General features: G+C 34.0%; 2 protein-coding genes across 3 annotated transcripts; one reads left to right on the forward strand and one right to left on the reverse strand.

Moving 5' to 3' along the window:
• Positions 1–1,442: 1,442 nt before the first annotated feature.
• Positions 1,443–7,610, reverse strand: LOC111424886 (eukaryotic translation initiation factor 4A). 2 transcript variants are annotated; one of them, XM_071196998.1, is made up of 6 exons: positions 7,526–7,610; positions 7,342–7,451; positions 5,871–6,622; positions 5,475–5,817; positions 2,354–2,547; positions 1,443–1,615 (listed from the first exon to the last, which is right to left on the reverse strand). In XM_071196998.1, the coding sequence occupies exons 2-5, from the start codon at positions 7,362–7,364 to the stop codon at positions 2,403–2,405; spliced, it is 1,263 nt and encodes a 420-aa protein (XP_071053099.1). In that variant the 5' UTR covers positions 7,365–7,451; positions 7,526–7,610; the 3' UTR covers positions 1,443–1,615; positions 2,354–2,402. The 2 variants fall into 2 exon arrangements, with proteins under 2 accessions (XP_071053099.1, XP_022914378.1); XM_023058610.2 differs by lacking the exon at positions 7,526–7,610 and having other exon boundaries at positions 7,342–7,452.
• Positions 7,611–8,050: 440 nt separating this feature from the next.
• On the forward strand, positions 8,051–10,176 carry LOC111424885 (chaperonin containing TCP1 subunit 6). Its single transcript, XM_023058609.2, has 3 exons — positions 8,051–8,279; positions 8,489–9,731; positions 9,788–10,176. Exons 1-3 carry the CDS (start codon positions 8,143–8,145, stop codon positions 10,001–10,003), a joined length of 1,596 nt encoding a protein of 531 aa, XP_022914377.1. The 5' UTR covers positions 8,051–8,142; the 3' UTR covers positions 10,004–10,176.
• The last annotated feature ends 2,422 nt before the right edge of the window (positions 10,177–12,598 follow it).

The raw sequence follows: 12,598 nt of genomic DNA on the forward strand, positions 1-12,598 counted from the left end.
TAAAAGCATACCATGTACAAAAAAATGTTGATTTGTTTTAACGTAAATATTTTTAATACTTTACCAGACTTGTTATTGAAAAAGCTAAGCTAAAACTATGTATAACCCTATTAACATCTTGATGTAAGAATTGAATGCCAGAACTACCATTTACAGGTTTATGCAATATGCCCAAAACTGTTCCGACATGTCCTATCAATGGGCTGCGGAAAACACTATAAGCAGTGATATTGTGCTATCAATCCCGTCGGAGTTGACGAGATCACTACCAGTGAATAATGCTCGATACCAGATTGTACTGCCTGAGAGGAAGTCTTGGATCGAAAACGAAAATTCTCTGGTTCAGACAGATATTTGCATGTTCACAGATGGATCAAAAACGCTGGAAAGGATCTGGGCAGAGGTATACTCACAGATATTTCGGATTAAGCAAGCTTATAGCCTGGGTACGTACTGTACTGTATTCCAGGCGGAAGTATTTGCTATTGACATGAGTTGCACACCGAGTTGTGATAACAGAGTATCTCTGATCTGGGTCCCAAGACATTCTGGGGTTACTGGCAATGAAGCAACAGATGAGCTAGCACGAGAGGGCAGCGCTAAAGCGTTTGTGGGGCCAGAGCCAGCAATTGGTATATCATTTGCGATGGCCAAACATAGGATTAAGCTGTCAAACACCATTGAAGATCTAATGGGTGTCTTTACTGGGAACTGCCGATTAAAGATCGGTGTGCAATAGATATGGTGGTTTCAGGTTTTGCTAAAGTCTAAATTGTCAAAGTTTTCTGCTAAATGCTTGTTCTATGATCTACAAATTGTTTGTGCATATTTCGAATGCTTCATTATTCATGAATTCTAATTCTATATATTATTATCCAATTGGTCCTTGCTTCTTATACGTGATACATGTAGCATTAATAACATACTCATCTACTTGGTTTTCCCATATAGCACCAATTGAAAATATTGTCCATGTCGATAAGAATGCTAAGAAGAAGCACACAAATGATGAAATTGTCTAATAATATCAATGTATCACGCCTGCAAAATTCTTTCTTCCGCAGAATTTCAACAAAATCCATATTTAGACTCATATTTCGCCTGAATAAAATTCCGTTTAAATCAAGATAATAATGTTGAAACATTCTAAGAATTCAATGAAGTTTATAGTTTCAAGGAATATGATTCAGTGTTTCAAAAAATTTTTATAAATACATTTTCTAGGAAATTTTAAAGTAAAAGGTATATTTATTTTGATTCATATTAAAACTTAAATATAGATATAAAACTCAATTCATTTTTCTTTCTTCGGATTTTATTAATCAAATTATATTTCCGTATTATTCATTAAGTAATCATTTATTAGGAATGTTCTAGAGTGTCCGAGAATTAAAATCGATTTTGAAAATAAATAAATAAAAAAAATAGTGACTGGTGTCATATTACGGTAAAATAATTTATTTAATGCAAAATATATCCGTTTAAGACGTTGAAAAATTAAAAATAAAAAGTAAGTTAGTGATGGGTTTATTTTTGTGAACAAAACCACAGCTGGGTATTGTGGAAATTTTTCGATCTTTATTTCCGATTAGTTAATATCGACGACCTCCAACGCCTGAAATAAGAAATAACAACAATCAAAAAAAAAAAAAATGAAAGAAAACATGAAAATAATCTTATTATTCGCCGGGGATAGCATGGTTTCTTGGAATTATCAACAATAATTAACAACAAAGAAAAATAAAGTAAAAAAAAAAAAAGAAAATCGAAAGGGTGGTTGTTTGGATCACTTTTATTCTTTGTTTTGTCAAGATATACAAAAAAGCAACATTTAATTGAAAATATTTTCAGCTGGTCTCTTCGCCTACACCGTTTGTACATAAAATAACCATTCCAGAATCCAACTAAACCCCTGCGGAGACGAAAGTGCCGCGTTAAGACAAAGGTCCAGCCCATCGTTGAATAAACGATAGGCCAAAACCTATGATCCCGATGCGCTCTCATCACCCCCAACGTTAAACGTACCACACCCACACGCTCAATTATATTATGAAATATTACACTAGTACTAACCTATTACAATACAATACAATTCTATCTCAAGGGTGATTAACCGAAAAAAATTAGATAAAAAGAAAAAAATATTATAAACGGAAAATAGAGAAAAGTTATGGGGTAAATAGAAAAAAAATAATATAAGAGAACTAAACGATAAATATTTTTTTTGTTTTCAAAAAGACACACTTTCAAATGTTTATTTGACGGGCCTAAGGCGCTGGCCTAAAGAGACGTAATGGCGCACAATAATCACATATGTCGCAGTCGATGCACGAGAGGAGCAGCTGATACTCACACCATAGGAAACTCTAGGCAACGTCGTCGGTCACAGCAAATCCGCCAAATTAGATCAGATCGGCCACGTTCATCGGCATCTCGTCTATATGCGTATTGTAAAACTGTTCAATATCTTTCAGGTTGCGCTTGTCGTCCTCTGTAACGAAATTTATCGCCACTCCTTTACGACCAAATCTACCACCACGACCAATCCTAATCGAAAAATATACACAAAAAATTATTACAAACATAATATTTTTTCACAGCATTAATAAAGCTTAATATTTCTTATGTGTACTAATATATTTTGAATTTTAATTATCAAGAAATATTTATGCAATAATATATTTTTCTGCTAAATAATTGAGAAATCTCTGATACAATATCATGTAAATTGTCTATAATTGGAACTTATCTCAAATGATGTAGGCTCACTTTTATCATCATTCTGATAAACTATCAAGTGGATAGTTGCCAAGGTTATAGTGGACAATAAAAGTGATCTTTTTCAACAATTTAGCCAATAGATATAGATTTTTCTGATATCATATGGGACTATTTCAACTACTGAGCACTTGCACTGTCCCACATAAAATGCAACATAGCTTAATAGTACAGGCATTGGGTAGTTTTGCAAAGGAAAAGTTTTGTTTGGAAAAAGCCGACATCCTTATGACAACCTTGAGTTTTACGCAGCTAAACCCGAATGTTAAAAATACGCAACCTACCAGCCGTCTTAAAAGAAGTACTTTCTGTTCTAGGTCTAGTATTAATGCTAGTGCTAGTGTTAGTCTAGTTTTATATGTTATTACTTTTATAACTGTTTTAAAGTACTTTTTTAGCGTTATCTCAAAAACGGCAAAGTTTAGCATGCCGAAATATGGTGTACAGGGATATTTTGACGTGACAAATATGATAATCAAAGGGAAAAAAATAAATAATTTATGGGGTTCAACAAAGCAGGTTTAAGGTACTACATTTTCCCAACCCAACCCAACCCAAATTTGGTATACGTTATGAGTGTACCAACTGTATTAATGGGTAGCAAATTGAACTCAATTGAGGCATTTCAAAGGGTTAATTAAGGGTGATGGTACCCTAAATGTTGATAGATTTTTTTAACCTTTTGGCGGATTTAATACATTACTACTTCATTTCATGTGGAATTTAATTCTAAAACTTTTCTTATTCTTATTATTTTTTAAAAAACTGTCGTTTTCTTAAAAAACTTAAATAACTAAAGACACGTATTTCGTAATGTTACTTAAAAGAAGCGAAAATTCAGTAGTCGGCTATGAAATTGTACGTCAAACTTGACAAATAGGTTATAAAATTATTTGACAAGGTTTTATAACCTATTTGTCAAGTTTGACGTACAATTTCACAGCCGACTACTGAATTTTCGATGATTTTAAATAGTATTAACGAAATGTGGTTTAGTTATTTGAGTTTTTTATGAAAACGACAATGTTTTTTAAAAAATAATAAGAGTAAAAAAAGTTTTAGAATTAAATTCCACATGAAATGAAGTAATAATGTATTAAATCCACCAAAAGGTTAAAAAAAATCTGTCAACATTTAGGGGACCATCACCCTTAATCAACCCTTTGAAATGCCTAAATTGGTCTCATCTTGCTACTAATTTATACCATTGGTACACTCATAATGTATACCAAATTTGGTTTCTCTAGCTTAAAGTATTACAAAGATATTGAATGTTTCAAAAATTTAAGAGCCAACTTTGAAGGCCTATAACTCCTCAGGGGTATAACTTTGTATAGAGATAAGTTGCGTTAAATCATCTTAATTTATTGACCTCTACATGTCCCTGCTCTGTGTCGGTTCTTAGGTGAATCACCCTGTATAATATATTAATAAACCTATCTTTATGAGTTTTGATATAGAACCACTCTTTAAATACAGGGTGGTTCAGTTTTTAATTGGGAAACTTTTGAACGCTATGGAATATTAACATAAAAAAATATGGGTTGTAAAGCTCAGTCTTTAGTGGTGCTTTTTTGTCTCTTTATTATTTTCCTTAAAGTTAATAGTTTCCATGTAAAAAAATAAAATATCGTGTCATGTACCGCTATGTTTAGCTAAAATTATTCTAAAAGTTGGCTCTGAGAACTTGTAAGTTTCATTTACACTGAATCCTCATAATTATTGCTGATTATTAATAATTTTTGATTGTTATTAAGCAAGAGTATCAATTTTTTAATATTGTTTAAAACAACGTAATTTGTTCAGACAGGCATTAATCTTATTTATGATTTTTCTTATGAAAATCACAATTAATTGGTGTTATTTAGTTAGTACTAGATCCTAGTAAGTGCACAACTTCCATAGCCACCTATAAAGAAAATTTTTTTTTAATAATATCAGCGCTTTACACTACAGTGTAGCATATTTTATTTTTTTACGCTAAAACTATTATCTTTAAGGAAAAAACTAAAGACCCAACCCATATTTTTTTATGTCAATATTCCATGGCGTTAAGAAGATGTTATAAAAAAATCAAAGGGGTCGTGAATTTCATCCCCTTACAGGGCGCTAGGGAAGTTTAATACATATAAAATTTCAAATTCTGTGGTTTACTCATACCCGAAATAATAGATAAAATATAAATTTTTGGCTCAACTTTGACAGCTCATAGCTTGAAAACAAGAGAGTTGCGACCGTTATATAAAAAAAAACTTGTTATTTTGGCAGGTACTACATCCTAGTAAAGTTTCCTGATTAAAAACTGAACCACCCTGTATCTAGACGCATTTTCCAAACACCTGTATTTACCTACCAATATATTATTATGAAAATGTTTATGATGTTGTTTGTTAGACTTTTTGTATTTACTATATACATTGTATTTACTACAATTTAGTCTTTCTAATCATGTTAACAAAGAGGATGTCCTGAAAATATCCAAAAATATTCCGCCACTATAAGAGGGTTGGAACAACTAACCTGAATAAAAACTGATATGGCTAAAACACTCCATACAATTTTAATTTAACACACTCCATAAGAATCAGTTCCTTCATAAAATGAACAATTAATATTAATTAGCTACTACAATATGAATACACATAAAAAATTTAAGTTTTATATAAATCTGACTTGTTCTTCCTTTATTAATTTACCTGTGAATATAATTTTCTCTATTGGAAGGTAAATCATAGTTGATGACCAAAGATACCTGCTGTACATCAATACCTCTGGCCAATAGATCAGTCGTAATTAGTACCCTAGACGACCCAGTCCTGAATTGCCTCATAATAACATCACGCTCTCTTTGTTCCATGTCACCGTGCATAGCCGAAACAGTAAAATCCCTCTTGTGCATGTTTTCCGTGAGCCAGTCGACCTTGCGCCTGGTATTACAGAATATCACGGCCTGCGTGATCGATAACGTATCATACAAATCACACAGTGTATCTAACTTCCAGTCTTCCCGTTCCACGTAAACATAGAATTGCTTAATACCTAAACAATTAAACATAATTAATTTAATTTAATCGATTTAAATTAATATATACCTTCTAATGTAAGTTCCTCTTTTTTAACTAAGATCCGAATAGGGCTACGCATAAAACTTTTAGTAACATCTAATACATCCGGCGGCATAGTAGCAGATAACAAGATGACCTGAACATCTGAGCTCAACATTTTAAACACGTCGTGAATTTGATCCTTAAACCCTCTCGATAACATTTCATCGGCTTCATCCAAAACGAACATCTTAATGTGCTGGGTACGCAACGCCCTCCTATTAATCATATCGTAAACGCGTCCGGGCGTTCCAACAACGACGTGGATACCCGTCTCCAGTTTACGCATGTCCTCGCGTACGTTCGTTCCGCCGATACACGCGTGGCACTGGGCGGACATAAAATCTCCCAACGCGATCACCACCTTCTGTATTTGTTGGGCGAGTTCGCGCGTTGGCGCTAAAATCAGCGCTTGGCACTCGCGTAGGGTAGTGTCTATTTGCTGAAGAATCGCGATCGAGAACGTCGCCGTCTTTCCGGTACCGGATTGAGCCTGCGCAATCACGTCGTGGGCTTTAACGCACGGGATGATTGCTCGTTGTTGAATTGCTGAGGGCTTTTCGAAACCGTACGCGTAGATACCTCGCAACAATTCCTCTTTTAAGTTCATGTCATCGAAATTATCAACCACTTCTTCCCAGTTGGATTCGATAACACCATCTGGGTCCATTCCTGGTGGTCCATCATAGGTTGGTGGTTCCTTTTCGGGACCATTTTTTTCACCAGACCACTCCTCTGGCCTAAAAAATATTTTTAATGATTAAAACAAATAATTCAATAAATAGTTAATAAAGATATGAAGCTAATAAAAAATTCTACTGATGATGTGGTTGTTTCTTAATGTGTTTTTAACGTCTTCTTGGATGGGTAAGAATCAATTTTGATCAATAATAAAGGAGATTATTTATATAAAGATGTGTAGGATTGACAACTAAATAGGTTAAGGAATAAATGTTATTTTTGAAAGACTTTTAACTGTTTGTACACAAAATCCTGGCAAAAAGCGAAGTAATTTTGCATACAACCTGTATATAAATAGAATTTGCTGATTTCATTACATAATTTCGTAGAAAACTTCACGTGGAAAATCAAGGTGTACTTAAAAGAATTTTTAAAGAATCATGAAAGAAGTTGAAGTTGTTGTCACCTAATTTACAGACCAAACTGGTACTAAACTAAAAGTGCCGGTAAAGTGATAGGTTACCGATTTGGGCGAGGTTTTAAAATGAAATTTGATCAGTTTTATAAATATAAAACGTGAATGGGTTGAGACACGCCATGTTGGCATTGCATTGAACGTCGCCGCCGAAACAGGAGACTAGAAATTGTTCCCAAACTAACTCTCACGTGGTTTAAAAGATTTTACTAAGATTTCGAAAAGCCGGTAAAAGGATATCTATACGTGCAGTAAATCGTCTCGATTAAAGACACGTGTCTATGGCAAATTTGAAAACCTTACCTTCGATCAGAAGCATACGACATGTTCACTCGCGTTTGTTGCAACGGAAAAGGATCGCAGCGCTCGCCGCAAGGTGTAATATTCCTACGCCAATATGGACTCCACGAGACCTGACAATACGGTGTCCGTATTCATTAGATGGGCCAAGTCAAATTCAAAGTCAATACTTTAATTTAATACGTACCACGGGTTTCTAAGTCGACCTTAGTTTACGTAAAAACGCTTGAAAAAAAATAATCACGTCCCGAACGACGTTCGGTTAACGTTTGACAACGAAAAACGTCGAAATTGCACCCGAACGAAACGGAAACTCCCTTCGAACCGGTCGAACCGCGAAAATTTAAATTTTCAAACTTCACTTCGATGTGACACTTGAATTTTGTGATTGCTTTTTCGAATTTGTATTTTTCTATTATTCAGTTTGTTTCATCTCTTTTTTTGTGGGGTGTGGAATATCTTCTTTCTGGTTTTTTCTTTTTCTGATTGACAATCAGCTTATATTTTTTCTTTACTGGTAATTTTTGACGTGTTGCCAACGAAAAAATGACAAACGATCTTCGTTTTCATTATGACTAATTCGTTATTATAAAAAAACATTCCAAAAAATTACATCATAAAATAAATCAGTTAATAATTAAATAAAAAAGAATTTATATTCATATTTAATTAAATTAAACAATTACGATTTATTAATACCGCCATCTATTAACACTTCATCGCACTTTCATTCCTGTCATTTAATCTCGTGTATTAGGTGGGTCTTTCTACTTTTTCTCGAATTTTCTCTGAAAATAAATCGAAATGGCAGCAATAAGTCTCTTAAATCCAAAAGCCGAGGTCGCGAGAGCCGCAGCGGCCCTTGCCGTCAACATCTCAGCTGCAAAAGGTATCCAAGATGTAATGAAATCAAATTTGGGACCGAAAGGAACCATGAAAATGTAAGGAACCACATGATTTATTTTTCCTTTAAATTTACATATATTAATCATAAATTAACGCTTTATCTATCATTTCTTAACGTAATTTGCTATAAATTACTTCAAATTCATTAAATAAAAACAATTCATTAATTTTTATAGGTTATGTTAACTTTAAGGTTATGTATACCGGTAATTAGCTTCATCAAATTCGTTTATATTTAAAATAGGTTGGTTTCTGGTGCTGGGGACATAAAGATAACGAAAGACGGTAATGTACTCCTTCATGAAATGCAAATTCAACATCCGACAGCTTCATTAATCGCCCGCGCTTCAACGGCTCAAGACGACACCACCGGAGATGGCACCACCTCAATAGTTTTAATTATCGGGGAGCTCCTAAAACAAGCTGATATTTATATATCCGACGGTCTCCACCCCCGCCTTTTAGTCGAAGGTTTCGATAAAGCTCGCGCAAAAACCCTCGAAGTTCTCGATAAAATAAAAATTCCAATAACAGCGTCTCGCGAAAATTTAATTGACGTCGCTAGGACTAGTTTGAGAACGAAAGTTCACCCGAAATTAGCCGATCTTTTAACTGACGTTTGCGTAGATGCCGTATTAAATATTAAAACTGATAATAAGCCGGTTGATTTACACATGGTTGAGTTAATGGAAATGAGGCATAAAACTGAAATCCACACCCAATTAATTAAAGGGTTGGTGTTAGATCACGGTTCGCGTCACCCGAATATGCCAAAGCAAATTACAAACGCCTACATTTTAACTTGTAACGTTAGTATGGAATATGAAAAAAGTGAGGTTAATTCGGGATTCTTTTACAAAACCGCCGAAGAACGGGAAAAATTAGCTGACGCTGAACGTGAATTTATCGATCAAAGAGTAAAAAAAGTTATTGAATTAAAACGCAAATTATGTAATGGAACGGATAAAGGTTTCGTTGTTATCAATCAAAAAGGAATTGACCCAATGAGTTTAGACATGTTAGCCAAAGAGGGAATCATGGCATTGCGCCGTGCTAAACGTCGTAATATGGAACGTTTAGCTTTAGCTTGTGGGGGAACTGCAATGAACCATTTCGATGATATGAATGAGTCTCATTTGGGTTATGCCGGGCTTGTGTATGAGCATGTTCTTGGTGAAACTAAATACACATTTGTGGAAGACTGTAAAACACCTCAGTCGGTTACTATTTTAATGAAAGGTCCAAATAAACACACCATAACTCTTATTAAGGATGCGGTTCGTGATGGTTTAAAAGCTGTTAATAACGCCATTGAAGATGGAGCTTTAGTTCCTGGAGCTGGAGCTTTTGAAGTAACAGCTTATAAAGAACTTATGGAATTTAAGGACACAATTAAAGGAAAATCTCGATTGGGTGTTGCTGCTTATGCAGAGGCGCTTTTGGTTATTCCAAAAGTTTTAGCTGCAAATTCCGGATATGATTCTCAGGTTAGTGTTGGATTTATTTAAGTTGATGTTATTTTAATTTTTTTTTTGTTGTATAGGATACCATTGTGAAATTACAAGAAGAGTCGAAATTGAATGCCGAGCCGATTGGACTTGATTTGAGTTCTGGAGAACCCATCGTTCCCAAAGACGCGGGAATTTATGATAATTATATTGTCAAAAAGCAAATTATTAATTCTTGTTCGGTTATCGCTAGTAATTTATTATTGGTTGATGAAATTATGCGCGCTGGAATGAGTAGTTTGAAAGGATAAGACCCTTTTGATTTAAAAAGTTAATAATTTAATTTGCTTATTGATAAATAATAATCATAATAAAAAAATGCACGTTTTCTTTTTGTACACCACATTTACTTATTTTTTCATGATTCATTAATGTTTGATAATAAACTGCTTTAATAACAGAAAATAAATAAAATTTTATTTAATGCGTTTATTTTTGATAACAAAAATGCATTTATAACCGAAACAATACCAATAAATTTTGTTGAAGAGATAAGTGATTGTATGTTACAAATTTAAAGAGAGGTACTTGTATATCATGTACTCCTTTGTGTAATAATAAGCTTCCTGTTTAACACTTTAGCACAATGAGAAACGTTCTTGTTTGTATCATTGCAAGTATGCAACCAATATCACAGTATTGGTTGCATACTTGCAATGATGACGTCGGGTATGATAATTAATTAACACAGTGTACAACAGTTAGTATTTTATTGTGTAGGTTTTATCAGTAAACACTGTGACTTCGTCTTTCTTTGCAAGAAAACAATATTTAAAGTCAACAAAAACTATAAAACAAACAAAGATGCATTGAAAATGATTCATGAAAGTTATTTGGTGTAATTATTCTCTCAAAAACGAATTGAGACGTTAAAAGAGTTAATTTCATATAACTCGCAACAGATGAATGCAGTAACCATAGTTACGAAACTACTATGCACTTGCTCTATCCCACATAAAATGCAACATAGGTTAGGCCCACTTTTACCACCTCTTGATAAATTTATCCGATAGATAAATTGGCGCTCTTAGCCAATGAGAGCGCTTAAAACCGCTGTAACCATGGCAATAATCCCTTAGATAGTTTATCAGGAAGCTGCATTGGGATGCATTGCTTGGAAAAAATGTACGTCCTTATGATCACCTTGAGTTTTCGGCCGTCTTAAGATACGCACGGCTAAACCTGAATGTTTCTCGTTCTAGATCTGGTGTTACTTCTACTTTTCGTTCAATAAAAATATATCACATTCTAACGCTGGATAACAATTAAAACTAGAACTAACAGTAGACTTAGAACTAGAAACATTCGGGTTTAGCCGTCTTTAGAGACTTGCGACTAAACCCGAATGTTTTTAGTTCTACGTCTATTGTTAGTTTTAGTGATAGTGGATTGATTCTAATTCTAGGTCTTGTGGTAGTTCTAGTGATAGTGCTAGTGCAATACTAGAACTAACACTGGACCAAGAACTAGAAACATTCGGGTTTAGCCGCACGTCTCTCAAGACGGCTAAAGCCGAATGATTCTAGTTCTAGGTCTTGTGTTAGTTCTAGTGATAGTGCAATACTAGACCAAGAACTAGAAACATTCGGATTTAGCCGCACGTCTCTCAAGACGGCTAAACCCAAATGATTCAAGTTCTAGGTCCAGTGTTAGTTCTGGTGATAGTGCTATTGTAAAACTAGAACTAACACATTCTGAAGACGCACGGCTAAACACGATACTTTCTACTTCTAGGTCAAGTGTATAATTTTTAATGCTGCTATGGTTGTCACAAACCAAGTTCTAAGGTTAAGGTTGCGCAGCCACGAGATTCTTCTTCTGCTAAGTCCCCTTTTTCCTTTGACTTTTCCTTGCATTATAGATTGGAGCAGGAAATCGGTGTTGATTTCTCATGACTAATCCCAGATTCTCCAGTTTTCTGCGTTTGGTGGTATACATGATATATGAGCTATCCATGGTATTTTGAACTTTCGTCTATACAGCAACATCTCAAAGACTTTCAGATTTTTAGTTGTGGCTTCTGTCAAGGTCCAGGTTTCTATGCCGTAGGATTTTTCTAATCTGTCATATCGATTCTTTAAATAAAGAACTTTTTTGAAATTATTTGATTTTGACAAAATAAAGTTTTCACTTGATAGATTTGCCCCACCTGCAACATTAGATACAATGGACACAATGGTAGGTAATAAAAACGACTTTATAGGTGTGTTGAGTTTGTTAATTAAATTATTCAAAACAATACAGTTTTTAAGTTTAATGAAGAATCATTATAGCAAAGTTTAAGGTTTGTTCATTGCTACGAGCAGCATCTTCTCTGCACCCATTAACACAAGTAAGTTATAACGTTGAGCAAATATATGTAATTCATTATTTTTATACTAGACCGTTTCTGCAACGGAAGCGTGGTTTTCGCAGAACTCGTAATTTTTAGTGATATGATTAAAACGATATTAAATCAAAGGAGATATGGTGCATGCACAAATGCAAGCTGAAGAAATAAAAAATTACTTTTCTGCCAATCATCTTCTTTTGGGCAAAGTATCTAAGATTATTTTAGGTCATTGTGTTGGACCTTAACATTATGCAACATTCCATGGAACGTAATTAAAATAAGCATATGTTATTTTTTAGATTTGCGACATTACACAATATTCTATATCTCAAGTTAGTATCTCAAAACCATTAACATTAGTAAGCAACTCTGAGCTGGCCCAACATTACGTAACATTTATGTTCTTTGCCATCATTTTCTCTACATGAAAGGTCATTGACCTTGGTAAAGATAACTGAGTACGCAAAATCCATAACCTTCCCCAATATTATTACCTTCAAATCATATTTTTCTT

Source organism: Onthophagus taurus, chromosome 6 (genome assembly GCF_036711975.1).
Source record: "Onthophagus taurus isolate NC chromosome 6, IU_Otau_3.0, whole genome shotgun sequence".
NCBI lineage: Eukaryota > Metazoa > Arthropoda > Insecta > Coleoptera > Scarabaeidae > Onthophagus > Onthophagus taurus.

Bases quoted from the DNA above. Each gene is read 5' to 3' on its own strand.
- LOC111424886 (XM_071196998.1), bottom strand. From the start codon at position 7,364: ATGTCGTATGCTTCTGATCGAAG. The intron at 6,623-7,341 runs GTAAGGTTTTCA...AATATTTTTTAG, and splicing joins TCGTATGCTTCTGATCGAAG to GCCAGAGGAGTGGTCTGGTG. The intron at 5,818-5,870 runs GTATATATTAAT...TTAATTGTTTAG, and splicing joins AGAGGAACTTACATTAGAAG to GTATTAAGCAATTCTATGTT.
- LOC111424885 (XM_023058609.2), top strand. From the start codon at position 8,143: ATGGCAGCAATAAGTCTCTTAAATCCAAAAGCCGAGGTCGCGAGAGCC. The intron at 8,280-8,488 runs GTAAGGAACCAC...TATTTAAAATAG, and splicing joins CCGAAAGGAACCATGAAAAT to GTTGGTTTCTGGTGCTGGGG. The intron at 9,732-9,787 runs GTTAGTGTTGGA...TTTGTTGTATAG, and splicing joins ATTCCGGATATGATTCTCAG to GATACCATTGTGAAATTACA.